Here is a 20,577-nt window from a genome sequence, read left to right as displayed (position 1 = left end):
TGGCGCACACGGCCCCACCCCTCGTCGGACCAGGCATAAAAGGAGAGCTCCCTGGACAATCGGGGCCCAGTTGTAACTCAAGACCCAAGACCCACGACCAGCCATCTGAAGACCCTGGGATGCTGTGAGAGCCAGCGCTGGGACTCTGGAACTCCCGACTCTACGACCTTGTGAGGGCGAGTTCCGGAGCGTAGCCAGAGTAGAGTATCTAGGCTGTGTAGCTAGGCTGTGTACCTAGGCTGTAACAGAGTATCAGGACTGTTGGAGAGTTGGAGTACTGTTGGAGAGTTGGAGTACTGTTGGAGTGTTGTATTGTAATAAAGAAGTACATCTACAAGTGTCTCCGGAACCCGTTACAAACACGATGCTACCGCTGCTGCAATTATGAGAACGAAGGTGATGCTGCTTCTGCTGCTGATGACAATGTTGCCGACGATGCTGACGATGCTGATGATGATGACGATGCCGAGGATGCCGACGATGATGACGATGATGATGATGCCGACGATGATGACGATGATGACGATGATGATGATGCTGACGATGATGACGATGCTGATGATGATGACGACGATGATGACGATGCCGACGATGATGACGATGATGACGACGATGCTGACGATGATGACGATGCCGATGATGCTGACGATGATGACGATGCTGACGATGATGACAATGATGACGATGATGATGATGCTGACGATGATGACAATGCTGACGATGATGACAATGCTGACGATGATGACGATGATGATGATGACGTGACGATGCTGACGATGCTGTCCTCTCACCTCGGTAGCCCAAAGGAGTGGGGTCGCTCTTCACCTCGTGCCGTTTGGCCTTGGCCGGACTCGCAGGAGGCTCTGCGCTCGTCATCGGGCAGAGGACGAAGCAAGAGGCCTTTATCATCAACATCGGAGGCAAAGGACAAAGGTCACGAAGTGATCACGGCGAGTGCTGCTGGGCTGGCCAGAGGTCGGGCGGGAGGGGGACAGTAATTTGTTCTGTGCATTCTCACACAAAAGAAGATCCCCACAACGGACAATGCCTTCTTAGTCGCCAATTGTTTTTCAACCGGAATATCGAATTGGACTTGCGACCTGCGAAATTGCAGGCCCCGGTGTGTCACTAACCACCACTCCGCAGCAGCTACCCCAAAGATTCGCAACGTGACCTTCACGCGGGCGATTGAGTATGTGAGTGAGTGAGTGTGTGAGTGAGTGTGTGAGTGAGTGAGTGTGTGAGTGAGTGTGTGTGTGAGTATGTGAGTGAGTGTGTGTGTGAGTGAGTATGTGAGTGAGTGTGTGAGTGAGTGTGTGTGTGAGTATGTGAGTGAGTGAGTGTGTGAGTATGTGAGTCAGTGTGTGAGTGAGTGAGTGTGTGAGTATGTGAGTGAGTGAGTGTGTGAGTATGTGAGTGAGTGTGTGTGTGAGTATGTGAGTGAGTGTGTGAGTGAGTGTGTGTGTGAGTATGTGAGTGAGTGAGTGTGTGAGTATGTGAGTGAGTGCATGAGTGAGTGTGTGAGTGAGTGATTGAGTGAGTGAGTGATTGAGTGAGTGAGTGAGTGACTGAGTGTGTGAGTGACTGAGTGTGAGTGAGTGAGTGAGTATGTGAGTGAGTATGTGAGTGAGTGAGTGTGTGTGTGAGTGAGTGTGTGAGTGAGTGTGTGTGTGAGTATGTGAGTGAGTGTGTGAGTGAGTGTGTGAGTGAGTGTGTGTGTGAGTATGTGAGTGAGTGTGTGTGTGTGTGAGTGAGTGTGTGTGTGAGTATGTGAGTGAGTGAGTGCGCACGTGGACGACGGTTTCGCTCAAACGGAAAGTGGGCACGTGAACCGGATGTAACGGGGCTGTGGGTTCACCTTTACCCGATGGCTGGCGCTTCGGAGAGCACCCCAGAGCGGGGGCGGCCGAGTAGCGACGATTCACACCGGACAGGTCAATCTGGGAGTCTACGAGGGGGTCAGGGGTCAAATGGAATATGAGGGCGGGGGGGGGCGAGGGGATGAGGGGATAATGAGGAGAAGCGGTCAGGGTGAGGGGTCACGGAAGAGGTCAGCGCGGAGTCGACGGAGGTGGCAGCAGCATTAATGGAGGGCGAGCGAGGTTAACGAGGTATGGGAGCAGGGAGGTGAAGGAGGGCAAAGGGCACGGGGGCACGGGGGCTAAGAAATCGCCGCGCGTGCGGTATTTTTGTTCTACTAAAGCGGAGTCTACGGGTGCAGCGGTGCGGCGCTAGAATTCTAGGCAGCAATCCGACGCTCGCGGATCTACAACGTGGATCCGCTCTTCATTGAGGATAGGCACGACAGGGCTGGGAAGAGAGAAATCAGCAGAGTGTGAACAAAAGACGAGAATAAAATAAAGCAATCTTGATTATTTGCAGCCACGTGACTTTACCGAAACAACCAAAGAGTATAAAATAAAGCAAGTTCAGCAGTTAATATATTCCTTCAACGTTTACAGAAACGCAAGATCCTTTCCCCAGTTCTTATTTCGGTTCTACTTTCCGCTTCTTGTCCATTCAGAATTGTTTCCGAGAAGTGTGCGTGTCGCCAAATGTCCAAGAATGTTCCCGTGGAATGGGACATCACAGAACTACTTCTGCGACATCGTCCTTGTCTTCACACGATTAAACTCAACTAAAAAAATGTTATTTGACCAGGTAAGGCCCACTGAGTTATGTACAGTAAAACCTTGGATTGCGAGCATAATTCGTTACGGAAACGTGTTTGTAATCCAAAGCACTCGTATATCAAAGCACTCCTATATCAGTTGTGATCACGTGACGCTGGGCAGACAAAGCGTGTACACGTACTACTCGTATTGCAAGACCTCGCTCGTTTATCAAATTAATATTTATTTAAAAATTTTGCTCGTCTTACAAAACACTCGCAGACCAAGTTACTCGCAATCCAAGGTGTTAGTGCAGCTCTTTTTATCAGAAGGGACGTGGCGATCACAAATGATAGCTCAACGAAGTGGCTTATCATCGTGTGTGGAAATTTACAAATCCCATCAGCCACCACAGGGAGAACACGAAAACTCCAAATGTACAACAAGCGTCAGGGTCGGAATTTAGTCCACGACCTCCTGTATACCGATACAGATATACATCTGACAGTTCACAGGCATTAGTTCAAACAAGTCTGACTCTGCTGATCATAGATTGAATGTCAAAACTAGTACAGAGTTTGCTTGTGTTGAACCAATCCTGCTGAAATTATGAATTCCCAGAAGGCAGCGGTGGCTGATGGGATTTGTAAATTTCCACGCACGATGATAAGCCACTTCGTTGAGCTATCATTTGTAATTGCCACGTCCCTTCTGATAAAGAGCTGCACTAACACCTTGGATTGCGAGTAACTTGGTCTGCGAGTGTTTTGCAAGACGAGCAAATTTTTAAAGTAAATATAAATTTGATAAACGAGCGAGGTCTTGCAGTACAAGTAGTACGTGTACACGCTTTGTCTGCCGAGCGTCACGTGATCACAACTGATACATGAGTGCTTTGGATTACAAACACATTTCCGGAACGAATTATGATCGCAATCCAAGGTTTTACTGCACATAGCTCAGTGGGCCCTTATTTGGTAAAATTAAATAAAAACAAAAAATCTTTACAATAGTTATGGTGGTTGACGCGCCACCGGCGGGGTGGCAGGGGTTGTGTGCTGTGTTCTCACCTCTGGGAGCTCGCGCGCTGGGAATCGTGAATCTCTTGGACGCGTTGTCGAGGGCTGTGCGATCTTCATTTTGTTGTAAGCAACAAATCAGTTGGGTGGGGGGGGGCAAGGGAGGGTTAATTTGGGATATTGGATGGCGTGGAGACACATTGATAGGCGGTTAGCGCATGGCTGGTGGAATGACACGGACAAAGATCCACCACATAGCCTTCACAGACGATTGGGGAAAGTGCTGTTAGCGTTTTATGTTGAACTTCTTTCGCACCGTACGAAGCCAATTGTGTTAATCTCAGGCACGGGGGAAGGACAACAAACTAAACACAAGTAGCACCTATGAAGGCCGGCACTGCGCACAAGGAGGTGGGTGGTCAGCACCACGCCGACCGCCTTTGTCTCCCCAGTGGCGATGTTTACACACCGTACCAGGTACTCATTTGAGACTGAGTCGACCTAGGCAAGGCCCAGGAGCAGTTTCAATATTCACCACCGATGTTATCCTATCGTGGGCTATAGGAAACTGTGTCGCGTTTGTTGCACGGAGTTCTAACCACAACGCCACCACTTTCCGCTCCCACAGATTTTCACACGGCACACAGAAACAAAGACGAAGATCCCCCGTGTAGCCTGAACAGACTGCCGGGACAAGTGCTGTTAGCGAGCAGCACCTATGAAGACCGGCGCGGGACACGTGGGTGTGGGTGGCCAGCACCACGCCGGCTGCCTTTGTCTCCCCAGTGGCGATGTTTACACACCGCGCCGGGTACTCACTTGAGGCTGAGTCACGCACACGTGCACACGCATTCACACGAGTCTCTGCCAGAGGTCGCAAACGGGTTTTGATTCCTTACCCGTACCCGGCCGCACAAGGGTCGCAAATGGGTACCCGTACCCGTACCCGGCCGGGTACGGGTAGCCGTATCCTACCCGTACCCTACCCGAAATGAGTGACAAACGGTTACTCACCAGTGACTCACGGCCTACCCGTACCCGTACCCGGCCGCACCAGGGTCACAAACGGCTACCCGTACCCGGCCGGGTACGGGTAGCCGGGTATCGGGTAGGGTACGGGTATCGGGTACCCGGTTGCGACCTCTGGTCTCTGCCTAACCAGAACCACAAACATGCAACGCACGAGGGTGTCGCATCAGCAGGCACGGCGACGTTTAGACGTCGCTCACGGCGCACGCTCACCCGAGGCACGCGCGTTTTTGCCGTCGTTGCTGTTGCGAATCGTCACGAGCTCCGAGTGGCTTTTCACTCGACTCCAACCGCTCTTCCGCTGGTTTCTGAATGAAACCAAAACAAAAACCAATGCGAACGATTCATTATTTATTACATTTACACTGAACAGAATGTTGGGGCAAGTGCTGTTAGCGAGCACCTATGAAGGCCGGCACGGCACACGAGGGGGTGGGTGACCAACACCACGCCCGGCCGTCTTTGTCTCCCCAGTGGCGATGTTTACACACCGCACAAGGTGCTCATTCGAGGCCGAGTCGACCTAGGGGAGACCCAGGACCGGTTCAGATAATCGTCACCGGTGTTGGCCATGAGCAGGAATCGAACTCGGGCCGCCGGGTTCGTAGCGCAGCGCGCTAACCGCTACACCACCACCCCACACACACACACATCCATGTAGACACAGTACTTTCAATTTGATGGCGAGAACTTGAATCGTCGCGCTCAATTGTTGCACGACTATTCAGTCATCCAATGACGTTCTTTGAGCAGGTCAAACGAGCAACGATTACGCTGACAGAAATAATATTTAGCAAAACAGACGAGGGGATCGTCTTCGACGCTGTGGCGAATGTCGTGTCGCTGTATCGGAATGTAGCAGTAGTATCTACTCACCTTAGAGGGCTACTGGGTGTGCCGGTGCTCATGGGAGACTGGAAGGAAATGTCCGTGATCCTCTGCTGCAGCTGACTTGCCTCTGGAAGGCACGTGGCACAGAACAGCGTGGCGTCAAACTTTGGATTGCTCTCCAGACACGTCAAGGTGAGGAGTGTCCAAGCACGGAAGGGGCCCTACAACTCACTACTAATCACAACAATTGACTGATTACCAATCTAGTATATAATTACAATAACCCCCCCCTCCGCCTCAAATCATTGCACCTGATGAGTTAAATGATGACGTCACCCTGCTGCTGCTGCTCTATAAAATGGCACTTTAAAATTGAACTATCGCTACACGGACAAGGATCAACGTCAAAAATAACTTTCCGCAAATGCGGGTGTATCCAGCCCTCATCTTCTGCTTCGGAAACATGCTTTGAAGGAAGGTTTAGGACGTTAAAAGGAGGAAAACAAGCCTCCGTCAGCTGTTCCAATTCTTATTCTCGGGAATATTTACAAGGAATTTAGATGATCGCTGATGAGCTGGGGCCAGACTGTACAAAGGGGCATAGCATCTGTTGGGGGTACTTGAGAGGAGCTCCCGTTGATGGTATAGAGATCCATAGACTCAAATGTGTATGTATGTACGTTTAACTTGTTTTTCACGAAATGTAGCGTCGTACGTAGCCAACCCATAGATTTTCGTAGGTCTCTATGAAAGTCTACGGGTCTCTGTGTGAGTTTATTGGTCTCTGTGAGAGTCTACGGGTCTATGTGTGAGTCTATGGGTCTCTGTGGGAGTCTATGGGTCTCTGTGTGAGTCTATGGGTCTCTGTGTGAGTCTATGGGTCTCTGTGTGAGTCTATGGGTCTCTGTGCGAGTCTATAGGTCTCTCTGTGAGTACTATAGTCTCTCGGTGAGAGTCTATGGCTCTCGGTGAGAGTCTATGGGTCTCTGTGAGAGTCTATGGCTCTCGGTGAGAGTCTACGGATCTCTATGAAAGCCTACGGGTCTCTGTGAGAGTCTACGGGTCTCTGTGCATGTTGGTGTGTATTCGCTGATGGTGCAGCGTCTCGATGGGTGGAGGCGTTGGGTCACCTGGTGTCTCAGCGACACAGACCAGGGACCTGGGAGCCTGGAACCTGGGACCTGGGATACCGTGAGGGACTCCCCACTCTGTGGGTCGTGGGGTCTATACGATCGTGTTGTCACGCCGGTCAGTGTGGGGTTGGTGAAGGCCACTTTGAGACACTGGCCTGCACATGGCATGGAGTCTGCCAGCGGAGGGCCACAAATGTGATGTGTAGTCTCAAGTTTGAGTAAATGTGCGGTGTAATTTTTCGTATTTGGAAAAATGTTGCACTGTTTGCGTTGACACACAATGTGCCTACTCGTTTCGAAAGACGTCAAGGGGTCTTTAACGTCCTCTGTGCATTCATTGGTGACACACATCACGGTAGTAGCCAGGGTGGCCTGCCGGATCCGAACCGCGAACCTCTGCAACTAGCGACAATTTAAACTAAAAACTAAACAATTTCTATTTTACCAGGTAAGGTCCACTGAGCTATGTAGCACATGATAAGCCACTTCGCTCAACAAAGTGGCTTATCATGTCCACATTTATAGCAGACAAATACTCTGAATGCATGTTGATTCTTAACGTGGAGGGAAAAACCGGAGGACCCGGAGAAAAATCCACAGGACAAATGGGAGAGAGACCCGAACTCCAAATAAACAGCAGCAGGCATCAGGGTCGAGAATGAACCCGCGACATCCTGCACACCAGGCGAGGTAGTTAACATCTCCTAGCCACCGTGGTGATGATGATGAGAGACACGCAAACTCCAAATACACAGCAGGCATCAGGGTCGAGATCGAACCCGCGACATCCTGCGCACCAGGCGAGGTAGTTAACATCTCCTAGCCACCGTGGTGATGATGATGAGAGACACGCAAACTCCAAATACACAGCAGGCATCAGGGTCGAGATCGAACCCGCGACATCCTGCGCACCAGGCGAGGTAGTTAACATCTCCGAGCCACCGTGGTGATGATGATGAGAGACACGCAAACTCCAAATACACAGCAGACGTCAGGGTCGGGATCGAACCCGCGACATCCTGCGCACCAGGCGAGGTAGTTAACATCTCATAGCCACCGTGGTGATGATGATGAGAGACACGCAAACTCCAAATACACAGCAGACGTCAGGGTCGGGATCGAACCCACGACATCCTGCACACCAGGCGAGGTAGTTAACGTCTCATAGCCACCGTGGCGCCCCCTATCGGCTCGTGTTGCACCGCACTTTCATCGTTTCATCCAGCTTGACTGCGGCAGTGCGACATCTGACCTTTGCAGGCTTCCAGTTGACTTGTCAGAACCTTTCTGATCTCATGCACCCAAGCCGTCTTCACTTCCACTGAGGATGCCTGAAACAAATAAGGAAACATATATATAAATATCAATATACAGAGCAAACACAAAATCAGGGGTACATAAGAACGAATACAAAACAACCACTCACAATATTTGTCATTAACTCTACCTCGCCTAGTAATAGGTTTTTACCCTTTCAACTGGTACAAAAACTGACACCTTTATACAAGGCATCATGTTTGCAATAACCACAACACAAGCAGTCAAAATGCAAACAAAAAGGAACAACTCCTTGAGGACAGTGCATATCATTATCATTATCAGAGTTGTTTCTTTTTGTTTGCATTTTGACTGCTTGTGTTGTGGTTATTGCAAACATGATGCCTTGTATAAAGGTGTCAGTTTTTGTACCAGTTGAAAGGGTAAAAACCTATTACTATATTTGCCACTGGTAAAGGAGATGTCTCATAGTGTAAATGTCTATCTACCTCGCCTGTTGCAAAGATGTGGTGTGCTGTGCAAATTTGTTAGGCCGGCCTAAATAATACTGCGCGTGCATTAACAATAAAGTATTAAAATATATAAAATATACGCCGACGGATTCACAGCGGACGTCCAAGATTCCCTGACGTCGTTTCGAGAACAAACCCAAAAAAACAACCGCAGACACTGCGCGCCGGGGCGTCATGCAGAGTTCGCAACCGGGTACCCGATACCCGTACCCTACCCGATACCCGGCTACCCGTACGGGTACCCGTTTGCGACCCTGGTGCGGCCGGGTACGGGTAAGGAATCAAAACCCGTTTGCGACCTCTGGCGTCATGGTCCGAATTTTTCTTTTGCCAAATTTTAAAAGGTGACCGAATAATATTTAGCGTGCGGCAACGTCGCCCCCTAGTGCACATTTACTGCAGCGCTCCGCCCGTCTCGAAACGTGATAAGAGCCCCCTTCGTGAGCCTCAAACAATTGCCGCACGCGCTAAGGGACCGTCCATAAATGACGTCACGCGATTTTGGACGATTTTTGGCGATTTTTGACCCCCTCCCTCCATCGTCACACGGCGTCACAAAAAGTCAGACCCCCCCCTCAAATATGACGTCACAAAGCTCTGCCCCCCACCCCCCCAAAACCATATTTCCATTTTGAAAATAAAACATGCTTCAAATCTTATTGGTTCTTTCGGTAAAGTCACGTAGAACGGAAATATGTTTTATTTTATTTTTTATTTTAATTTATTTTATTTTATTAAGTTTATGTTTTATTATTGTATTATTTCTCTTCTACGTGACTTTACCGAAAGAACCAAGAATATGAATCCCTGCAGTCACGAAAGCTTTAAATCGAAAAAATGCTTCAAATCGCTTTAAACTATTGTCATTGTAGTGCGTATTTAATGTGGCGCTGCACTCTGATGTTGTAGGAGTGTTGTTATAACAATTAGTGTTGTTATAACAATTCTATATTTATTTAAAGTTGCGCATTTTTACGTGACGTCATATTTCTCACCCCCCCCCCCCCCCCCCCACTCGTCACACATCGTTACAAATGTCTGGCACCCCCCTCCCCAGGTGCGTGACGTCATTTATGGACGGCCCCTAAAAGGTACCGATGATTTGGTTTGCTTTGGATGGATGAATATAAATGTATTGAAACATCGATAAATAATAGGTAAGGTAGAACAGGGCACATAATGTAGGATGGACAACAACAGGGCCATTTAAAGTTTGTTGTTATGAAACTAGATTCCAAGTTTTCGTGACTGCACGAATTACTCTCTGCACGTGTGTCTGCCTATGCTGTTCCCGTGTCTGTGTTTTATCATTCATTCTGACCCGATGATGGCTGCTGGTGTTGCAACCGAAACATCGTATTCTATTACTCTTTGATTTTATTTTCGACATGAACCAAAGTGTGTTGTTATTGTTGTTGTTTGCTGTTTGGAGATTAAAAAAACTCAGAAGCAACTGGAAAGGGAGGAAGACCTCAAAGAGAATCATAAGAGATTGATGCCACAAAGACTGGTGCCACAATCGGTGCCACAAAGATAATTGACGGTGCCACAAAGGTAATTAATTGGTGCCACGAAGAGAATCATACGAGATTGGTGCCACAAAGATGTGGACACTCCTTGAGCAACTGGCACGAGACGAAACTGGAAGCAAATGACGAAATGTGCAGCGGATGCCGATGGACCGTGGCGGTGATGATGATGATGAGGCAAACATAAATGGGCACCAGATTTCATAATTCGTCAAGGGACCCAGTCTATGCTTGAGCAACGTGCCCCACATCCGCCACGGTGCATGCGGAAATGTACACGAACTCATTACCGCGCTGTTGCGGAGCATGATGGGTAAAAAAAAATGAAGCTAAACTCCAAAAATCCATCTCAATGCGGGGCGGGCGGGGGGGGGGATACTATCCACGGCTCCTATAAACCGCCATACGCTTTGCTAAAAAATAAAAAAAAAATAAACTTCTGCAGGATTAAATTTAAACGTAATGTGCTCTTACATGACGGGACTGACTTGCGTGCGTGATTTATCTCGACGAGCAGCTTGTGTCACAACTGTGGCGGTGTTCGCGCAACCTCTTGCCGATTTCTAGGAAGGCAGAAGGCCACTGTGACATCGGTGACATCATGTGCCCGACTCTAACGTCAACTCTTAGGTTATTTCGGTAAAGTCACGTAGGTAAAAATAAATAAAATATAATAGAAATAATAATAGAAATAGAATAATAAATCACGACGTTTCGGAGGCAACACAAGTCTCCGTCATCAGGTGGGACCGTCACAGCTGAATTTACTGTATTAATTTATTTCTATTATTTCTATTATATTTGATTTATTTTTATCTACGTGACTTTACCGAAAAAACCTAAGAGTATGAATCCTTGCAGTCACGAAAGCTTCAAATCTGGAATCTAACGTCAACGTCGTTTTATCATTATGCAACCTCCACAATAGTTCTGTGCCGCCACCTATCAAGTAAAATACGTTCCATTCGTTGACCTATTGGCTTTGCAGACTGATATTATCCAGCAGCATTTGCACAACGTATGCTAATCATGGGGCAGAGAGCCCGAATATCCACTTTCGTTAAGTCGTGGATGTGCCCGGTCTAGGATTTTTGCTCGTGGAGTTTCTATCCCTCCCCTCTGCACCCCCTCACCCCTGTAGTGGGACCAGTGTTTTGTACTGGGCTGGTTCGTGTTAAGTCGCAATAAAAAAAAACACGTGCTAATTACGATTTTTTTTTTATGTAGCACTCTCTAGACCAGGGGTGGGGAACGTCCAGCCCGCGGGCCGTATGAGGCCCACGAAATCATTTGGTGTGGCCCTGCCAAGGCAACCGCAGGCGGGACTCGAAATTCAATAAATCTAGGAGCAAACCTGGAAAAGCAGCTGCGAGTAGCAACATCATCAATACCAGCTAACATCACCACGCGCCTCGCCAAAGAGAAGCAGTTCCAGCCATCAAATTAGGGGCGAGTTAATTAAATGTTTGACAAAATATAACGGGCTAATTTTAAAGTTGATAATTTTGTATGGCCCGCAAATGATGTTGTAAATATCCAAATGGCCCTTGGCAGAAAAAAGGTTCCCCGCCCTTGCTCTAGACCAAGGAAACTCAGAGCGCTCTTTTCATCTCAAACATTTGCAATGGCACCCCCCAGTGGAGGGTGATGGATAACACGGTGGCTCGGAGATGTTAACTACCCCGTCTGGTACACAGGAGGTCGCGGGTTCAACCCCGACCCGGACGCCTGCTTTATACTTTGAGTTTGCGTGTTCCACCTCCCTGTAGTCATGTGGATTTTTCTCTGGGTCCTCCGGCTTTTCCCTCCGCAATTTAGAATCATGCGCTCAGAGTATCTGGCTGCTATAAATGTCCACTTAATAAGCCACTTAATGGAGCTATCGTTTGTGGCCAGGCCAATTCTGAAAAAGAGCTACATAGCTCAGTGGGCCTTACCTGCTAAAATAAAAAGTTAAATTACGTTAATTTAGTTTAGATTCAGGTCCTGGCCTGCAATGTGGAGACGATTTCTACGAGCAATCCCAATTCCGTGACACGCAGGCAATTTTCGAAGATGGCAAATTTGAACCATGGTGCCAGCAACCAATGGCCTCCTCTTTGCGAATGATATCAGGGGACCTAGATTTGAAGCTTTCGTGACTGCAATGATTCATATTCTTAGTTTTTTTTTTCTCGGTAAAGTCACGTAGGTAAAAACATTAAAAAGTAAAATAAAATAAAAATCACGACGTTTCGGAGGCAACACAAGCTTCCGTCTTCAGGTGGTACCGTCACAGCCACGACAGCTGTATCAAGTAATACAGCTTGAGACGTTTCGGAGGCAACACAAGCTTCCGTCTTCAGGTGGTACCGTCACAGCCACGACAGCTGTATCAAGTAATACAGCTTGATACAGCTGTCGTGGCTGTGACGGTACCACCTGAAGATGGAAGCTTGTATTGCCTCCGAAACGTCGTGATTTTTATTTTATTTTACTTTTTAATGTTTTTACCTACGTCACTTTACCGAGAAAAAAAACCTAAGAATATGAATCAGGGGACCTTGAAAGGCCACTATGATGCAGACGGCGCACACTTGTGGGTGAATCCACTCGTCATGACAACAACCAGGGCGGCCGTCTGGATTTCAACCGCAAGTCCCCTGCAGCAAGTGGTGCACGCGCCGTCGCTGGGACCACCTCACCGCCCCACGACTGCTTTTTAAATCCTTTATATTAAGTTCATTTGCTTGCTTGCGCGCTTACGACCGTGCAAATCTTTCGGTCGTTTTTTAACCCACTTCCCGTGATCCAATCGAGCTGACATTTTGCACACAGACTCGTTGTGCGTGACAATTTATTTCCATGAAAATTTTTTACCTAAATTTTACACTTTTTAGGAAAAAATAAATTATATTTAATTACTAATTGCTTAATGGTGGCAGGCAATCATCTGACCCATAGGTGGCAGCCATCTCAAGCCAGAGGACGAGAGGACTCTAGCTGCCACGCATATAAAGGATTTATAGTGAAAAACTTTGTTTTTACGGGTTAATTTTTTACACACTCGTTGAGACGGACAGGGGCGCTCTTGCCAATGACATCCAGCAAAAGCAGCAGCGATTGTTCAACCAGCCTCACTGCTGATGCGACCCAGAAGGCGGAAATCGGTCAATGGTTTGCTCGCCTAAATCCAATGCTGCAGGATATTGTTTTTCCGCAAAGCCAGTAGGCTGATTGTGAAGGACTATGGGTAACAAATAAAGAACGTTTTTTGGGTTAGATCACGTAAATAAATGTGTCGTTAAACTCGCCACCACCTGACACAGCTGACTATTGAGGGTTGTCACGTAAACAGAACGTGGCCAATTCGTCACTAGTACAGCACACCGGTGTGTTGGAGAGCCAAGCCACAACATTTACAATCTGACTACGATACATTTAGATATTTACGCGATCAAACCCTAAATAAACTCTATCATTAATGATATTGTTCGCAAAAGCCTACGTGTTAAACCAAATAAAGAACGATCAGACAAACACCATTTTCGCAACGTGAAAAAAAAACGCTTGTTTATGATTTAGTTGCGTGCGGTTATTGACGGTCGTGACACGTGCTTTAGGGTTAGGAGCTTTACCTGTATTGTGTAGACCTCCTCACGCCCATTGTAGCTGACCTCAAACTTCTTCTGATCGCCCTTGGCCACCTCAGTGATGCCCACTCCATCCATCTGCGGGTGGGAAAGTGAAGGGACACCGGCGTTTTGAATCATCGCCATCAGCCATGATCAATCTACTGCTGGATGAAGGCCTACCCCAAGCCGGCGCCGCCTCTCACAATCCTGCGACGCTGAAATCGGCGCAGCACGAACTTATCTCTCGTCGCGCAGTCACCCTCGGTGGAGGTTTATACGTCCTTGCCACGCACCTACGATTAGCACCGTTGGCTATGTACGGCGCGAAAGACGCTCGGCACGCAGTTAAACCTCGTTATTTCGGTATTTGATCATTCGTAATTGGGGATATTTCGGCACGGCTGCGCTTTCGGCAGATACTGTGTATTAGTAATTCGCTATGAGTCGAATTGCCATACCGAATGGTCCAATTTCGGCATGCACGTGGAGCGACGCCATGCGTCACGACTAAAACAACGAAAGAACTAAGAGTATAAAACAACGACTCGGTTTAAGTTACAATTTAGTGATAAAGTGAACATGCATGTACAGTCAGTGCATCCTAAGTGCATTAAGGTCACACTCCACAACCTCTGTCAACTACCACGTGGAACCTACCACATCCTCCTTCTTCGCCTGCTGTGTTGGTCACTCATGGTAAGCGTTTACTTTTTCCTAGGAATATTTTTTGGAAAACAAGTTTTTCATTTTTTTAATTGGGGCAGGAGGCACTGGGGAGTACGATTGTACATACTTCGGAATATTGGATAATTCGGCAAGGCCAGAGCCCCATATGTGTCGAATTAACAATTCATCTTCTTGGTTCTTTCGGTAAAGTCACGTAGAAGGGAAATAATAAAATAAAAAATAAAAAACATAATAAAATCATTCTCACGACATTTCAGCCACAACACAAGCAGCCTTGCTCAGGTGAAGTACAGGTCTGTCGGAAAGTCTTTCCGAAAGAACCAAGAAGATGAATCCCTGCAGTCACGAAAGCTTTAAATCGAGAATTAACAATTGTTTACTGCGTATACAGAAGATCTGTCATTTAGCCAGGCGTGGTACTGGCCACTCCACCCCATCCTGTGCCGTGATGGCCTTCATAGGTGGTCGCTATCAGCACGTGCCCCAAAGAATTTCTACGGACATTCTTTGTGTCTGTAATTGTGAACAACTGCAAAGGTCAGCACGGTGCAAGAGGAGACGGTGGGGCCAGTTGCACGGCTGGTGACCTTTCGTCTTCCCAGTGCTGACGTTCACACATCACAGCAGGTGCTCATTTTGGGCTGAATCGACGACCGCTCCAGATATTCATCACATCGTCGCCGTGCTGACCGCGAGCGGAAATCGAACTCGGAAATTCAGAATCACAATCAAAATATATTGATGTGCGCTGGAGGAATACGGTGAGCTATAAAGCTTCTTGTCACAGATGTCCAGTGGGGGCACGGGGTCAGAACGTTTCAACAACAAACAATACCAAAACACGATATGAGTGCAAAGTATAGAAAAGGTAAACAAATCGTTTACCAATATATTTTCAAATAATAAAACAACATATGTATACAAATAATTGCCGGTGTCTGTATCACGGCGCGCTAACCGCTGTTGTTGTTGTTGTTGCCGCTCACCACACGCGAACACACCCTCGCACACACACGCACGCACACACGCACGCACGCGCGCACACACGCACGCACGCACCTTCAAGGCGTGCTTGAAGCTGTAGGAAGGCGCCTTCTCGTACCCCTCCCCCGTCTCCTCGCGGCGCTTGCAGAAGAGCAGCAGCTTGGGGTAGAGGAAGAGGTGGCGCTGCATGGGCTTGAAGCGCGCCAGCTCCTTCACCTTGCTGTGGCCCTTGCGGCTCTCGGCCCACACGCTGAACGCGCCCTGCATGAGCAGCCGCCCCAGGTCTCGGACGTCTCCCTGTGGGCGACGGCGTCAATGACGACGGGACACGTTCAGGATGAGTCCCCTCGAAGCAGGGGTCGCAACTGGGTACCCGATACCCGTACCCTACCCGATAGCCGTACCCTCCCCGATACCCGTACCCTACCCGATACCCGTACCCTACCCGATACCCGTACCCTACCCGATACCCGTACCCTACCCGATACCCGTACCCTACCCGATACCCGTACCGTACCCAATACCCGTACCCTACCCGGTACCCGTACCCTACCCGATACCCGTACCGTACCCAATACCCGTACCCTACCCGATACCCGTACCCTACCCGATACCCGCCTACCCGTACCCGGCCAGGTACGGGTAGCCGTTTGCGACACTGGTGCGGCCGGGTACGGTTACGGGTAGGCCGTGAGTCACTGGTGAGTAACTGTTTCGATTTAAAACTTTCGTGACTGCAGGGATTCATATTCTTGGTTCTTTCGGTAAAGTCACGTAGAAGTAATACAATATTTTTTTATTTTATTTTTTTATTACTTCCCTTCTACGTGACTTTACCGAAAGAACCAAGAAGATGAGTAACCGTTTGTCACTCATTTCGGGTAGGGTACGGGTACGGGTAGGGAACGGGTACCCGTACCCAGCCAGGTACGGGTACCCATTTGCGACCCTGGTGCGGCCGGGTACGGGTACGGGTAAGGAATCAAAACCCGTTTGCGACCTCTGCCTCGAAGAGGTCGTAGAAGCGCAGAGCGAAACGATCGCGGATGAGCCGCTGGACGCCTGTGGCGGAAGATCTCTGTAGCTCGTCGGATCCCTCCAGGATGGAATGAATGTTCTGAGAATATTTATTCATCCTGGAGGGATCTGCTCTTTTGCCACAGAAGTCCAGTGGGGTCAGGTGAGAACATTACAATAACAATACAAACACACGGTTGTAGCGCAAATTACAAGTAAGGTAAACTACTTCTTGGTTCTTTTGGTAAAGTCACGTAGAAGGGAAATAATAAAATAGTAAAATAAAACATAGTAAAATATTTTATATTATCAAATGACGTAGAAGGGAAATAATAAAATAATAAAAATAAAACATTAAATCTTTAATTTTACTATGTTTTATTTTGTTTCTTTTATTATTTCCCTTCTACGTGACTGTACTGAAAAAACCAAGAAGATGAATCCCTGCAGTCACGAAAGCTTTACATCGAAATTTAAGGAAAACAAATCACCCAAACACACACAAATACAACACTAAATCATCCCCAACCTACCAGGCAAAGTCCCACTGAGGAATTAACATATTTTTCAAATGCGACCTGACCACAAATGACAGCTCAACGAAGTGGCTCATCATTTGGACATTTATAGCAGCAAAACAATTGTTTAAACGCACGTTTAGATGAGAACGCAGATGGCCAATACGGCATGGGGAAGTAGGCCTTCATCCAGCAGTGGATTGACGCAGGGCTGTGAAGTAGGATTTTTCTTTTTTCCGTGCAATGCAATCGTCATGAATTATCAGCCCGTCGTTGCCATTATCATTGGATGTATTACACTGGTCAACACACTTTTACTGGAATAAGGTATTCCAACGGTTTTAAGGTAACTTTGGGGTGCTGATTCCAAATCTGGTATCAGTTTTTGTCTATACATCAGGTTTTTTGAGATATCAAATATTTCATTTTCAATAAAAACTGCAGAAGAAAAATATGAAATAAATGTGGATATCTACATAAAATGATATTATAAACACACCATCCTAAAAATACAGCACCATATCTTAACACTAAAGCAGTCACTGACTCGCAACAACTTGCAATCATAAGTGACAGAGTTAATTTCGGGTAAAATCAATGAAAATGGGGTATGCTGATAGCATAAAAATTATATGTGATAGAGCAAATCTGAGATCAGATTTGGAATCAGCACCCTGAAATTAGTCTAGAACAGCTGCAAAAGTCCAGGCCAGATTATTATTATTTTTTTTTACCAGTGTTACCTATCGTCAGTTGTTTGGCACCTCTACCAAGTGTCATGGATATGAACGTCTCACCACGATAGCAATATGTTAACTCCCTCGCCTGGTACGCAGGAGGTTGTGGGTTCAATAACGACCCTGACGCCCGCACATTTGGAGTTTGCATGTTCTCCCTGCGGTCGAGTGGATTTTTCTCCGGGTGCTCCGGTTTTGCCCTCCGCATCAAGAATCAACATCGCGCGGTCAGAGTATTTGGCTGCTATAAATCCCCACACGATAAGCCACTTCGCCGAGCCATCATTTGTTATAGCCAGGTCTCATCTGAAAAAGAGCTACATCGTTCAGTGTGGCCGTACCTGCATAAATATAACATTGTTTCGTCTAAATTTTTATTTAAAGCTTTCGTGATTGCAGGGATTCATATTCTTGGTTCTTTCGGTAAAGTCACGTAGAAGGGAAATAATAAAATAATAAAAATATAAAACAATAAAAATTCTCACGACGTTTCGACTGCAACACAAGCAATCATCATCAGGTGTGAAATCCACAGCAAGAAAATTTCAAATAAAATAATAAAAATATAAAACAATAAAAAATTCTAACGACGTTTCGACTGCAACACAAGCAATCATCATCAGGTGTGAAATCCACAGCAAGAACATTTGTTTAGTCTAGTTGCATTAAGAACGCCTTGAGTAATGAACTCGTCGACGCGATGTCTAAACAAAGTGGTTGATCAGATGGACCGGTAACGCGGCTCAGCGGTCGCGCGCTCGCCTCTCGTAGCAGAGGTTCACGGTTCGAATCCAGCGGCCTCCCCGATTAACACTGCTGCGGCGGGGGCGAATCGACCGATTAAAAACACCGCGCGCCGTTCACTCCACAGCGGACGTTCAAAGGTCCCGCGACGTCATTCATGAAGAGTAGGACGCCCTGTGCTCGCGTTGTGGTCCGATTACGCGATGTTTAAAAATGTACCCGCAAGTTTCTCGAATGGAACACACAGAGCAATCATTGGCCCCTTCTTGGGAACGCCTGGCAGAACCCTCCTAAAGCATGAGCAAACATCCGTGAACATTTTTTAAAAATAATAATCATATTTCTAGATTTGAAGCTTTCGTGACTGCAAGGATTCATATTCTTGGGTTTTGTCGGTAAAGTCACGTAGGTAAAAAATAAAAATTGAAATAAGATAAAAATCAGTACTTGATACAGCGAGCGTGCTTTGACGGTTCCACCTGAAGACTGGAGGCTTGTGTTGCCTCCGAAACGTCGTGTAAATATATTTATTTATTAATTGAAAATTTTTGCCTACGTGACTTTACCGAAAAAACCCAAGAATATAATAATCATATATCGCCGGTGTAAACGATTATGAAACTGCAGTTCCCCCGTCTGCATTGTTTGCCACTTGCATATGGGGGAACCTTCTAGACCGAGAGTTTCTGAAACGCGCATCCTTCTCCTTTAAAGATTTCAAACTCGGAAGCACAAAATTCTTCGTCTGTGTCATCAATGTACGCACACACGTCCCTCTACACACTGCAGGCGTGTCCAGTACGTGTGCACTAATGGGCACTTGCGCACACGCACGGACAGACTGCAACCAACGCGTCGTGGTTTTACAGGTAGTCCTCTACTTGCGATGGAGATGCGTTACGACGACCCCATCGTAAGTCGAAAATATCGTAAGTCGAAGATGGCCTAGCCTACCCAGGAGTCTTAAAGAATGATGATAATTTAGCAAAATAGAGCAATTTACAGTACCGTACTGTATAAACTATATAACATTTCGATTTAAAGCTTTCGTGACTGCAGGGATTCATCTTCTTGGTTCTTTCGGTAAAGTCACGTAGAATGGAAATAATAAAATAATAAAAATAAAACATTATCATTATTTTCTTATGTTTTATAATAAAAATAAAACATAACAATTTTATTATGTTTTATAATAAAAATAAAACATAATAATTATTTTATTATGTTTAATTTTTATTATTTTATTATTTCCATTCTACGTGACTTTACCGAAAGAACCAAGAAGATATATAATATTTGTATTTATTAATTACAATACTATATTGCACAGTAAAATGTAAACTAAAAAAACAAGGTAAATTCTTAGCCTACCTATATGAAATGCAATTTAGTAGAAAGTTTTTTCAGGAAACAATCCTATCTGCTATAAAAAATGTTTTAACATGCATTGAACGTATCGTATCGTAGTAACCCTCAAATGAAATTGCTAAAGCTACGTATCATACATGCATTGAACGTATCGTAACGTATCATATTGTACTGTACTCACCAAGATTCGTACGCTGCTGCGTTTGCCTGCCGCGCGAAATTAAATTTTTTTACAATTTTGTCGTATCGCTATCGCCCATCGTAAGATCGAAATATCGTAAGTCGGACCATCGTGGTTGGCTCCATACGGTGTGAAACAAGTTCAACCGGTAGCGTGCCGAGATTGGGGGGTGCCTTGGCCTCCCCATGGTGGCCAAAGCTACGAGTTGGCAATCACTACGAGACATTTTTCAACAACAGTGTAAAATAACACAAACGTATTAAAATGCGGTTTAAATTAAATGTTTGTTTTTAGGAAAATGCTTTCATTCAGCCGCGATCGTCGCCAGGACAAGCGGACGGAGAAAGCGAACGAACTTTGATTCACATTCCGAAGTTTTATTTTAATTCAATTAGAGCAGTCACGTTATGTTGCAAAGAGGTGCTGCTATTCATCTGCAGTGGCTGCATTTGGCAAAGACTGAGCGCCACTACAGTGTACAATTGGCGAGACTGTGAGCGTAACGATGTGTCTTCTTGGTTCTTTCGGTAAGTCACGTAGAAGGGAAATAATAAAATAATAAAAATCAAACATAATAAAATACAATTCTCACGACGTTTCGGCCACAACGCAAGCAGCCGTCGGAAAGACAGCGTCTGAATGTTCAGACGCTGTCTTTCCGACAGACCAGATAATAAAATATTTTATTTTACTATGTTTTATTTGGTTTATTTTATGATTTCCCTTCTACGTGACTTTACCGAAAGAACCAAGAAGATGAATCCCTGCAGTCACGAAAGCTTTA

The 20,577-nt window shown here is 46.5% G+C and overlaps 1 protein-coding gene across 8 annotated transcripts in view; it reads right to left on the bottom strand.

The window, feature by feature from the left end:
• The window catches only part of LOC133357615 (guanine nucleotide exchange factor DBS-like), a 198,514-nt gene that overhangs the window by 12,548 nt on the left and 165,389 nt on the right, over positions 1-20,577 (bottom strand). For 6 of the 8 annotated variants that reach the window (XM_061575651.1, XM_061575648.1, XM_061575649.1 and 3 more), the window contains 8 exons: positions 15,304-15,525; positions 13,561-13,653; positions 7,877-7,955; positions 5,537-5,618; positions 4,874-4,968; positions 3,683-3,745; positions 1,859-1,948; positions 792-863 (listed from right to left, as the gene is read on the bottom strand). In XM_061575651.1, the coding sequence (XP_061431635.1) occupies positions 792-863; positions 1,859-1,948; positions 3,683-3,745; positions 4,874-4,968; positions 5,537-5,618; positions 7,877-7,955; positions 13,561-13,653; positions 15,304-15,525 (796 nt within the window). Of the gene's footprint in view, positions 1-791; positions 864-1,858; positions 1,949-1,969; positions 2,311-3,682; positions 3,746-4,873; positions 4,969-5,536; positions 5,619-7,876; positions 7,956-13,560; positions 13,654-15,303; positions 15,526-20,577 lie in introns of those variants that run through there. The other 2 variants (XM_061575647.1, XM_061575654.1) reach the window with 2 other exon arrangements.

The sequence above is a fragment of the Lethenteron reissneri genome, chromosome 58 (assembly GCF_015708825.2).
Source record: "Lethenteron reissneri isolate LAM-NWPU_2019-01 chromosome 58, ASM1570882v1, whole genome shotgun sequence".
Taxonomy (NCBI): Eukaryota; Metazoa; Chordata; class Hyperoartia; order Petromyzontiformes; family Petromyzontidae; genus Lethenteron; species Lethenteron reissneri.
The sequence above is the reverse complement of the archived record's forward strand: the minus strand, read 5'-3'. Positions and strand labels throughout refer to the sequence as shown.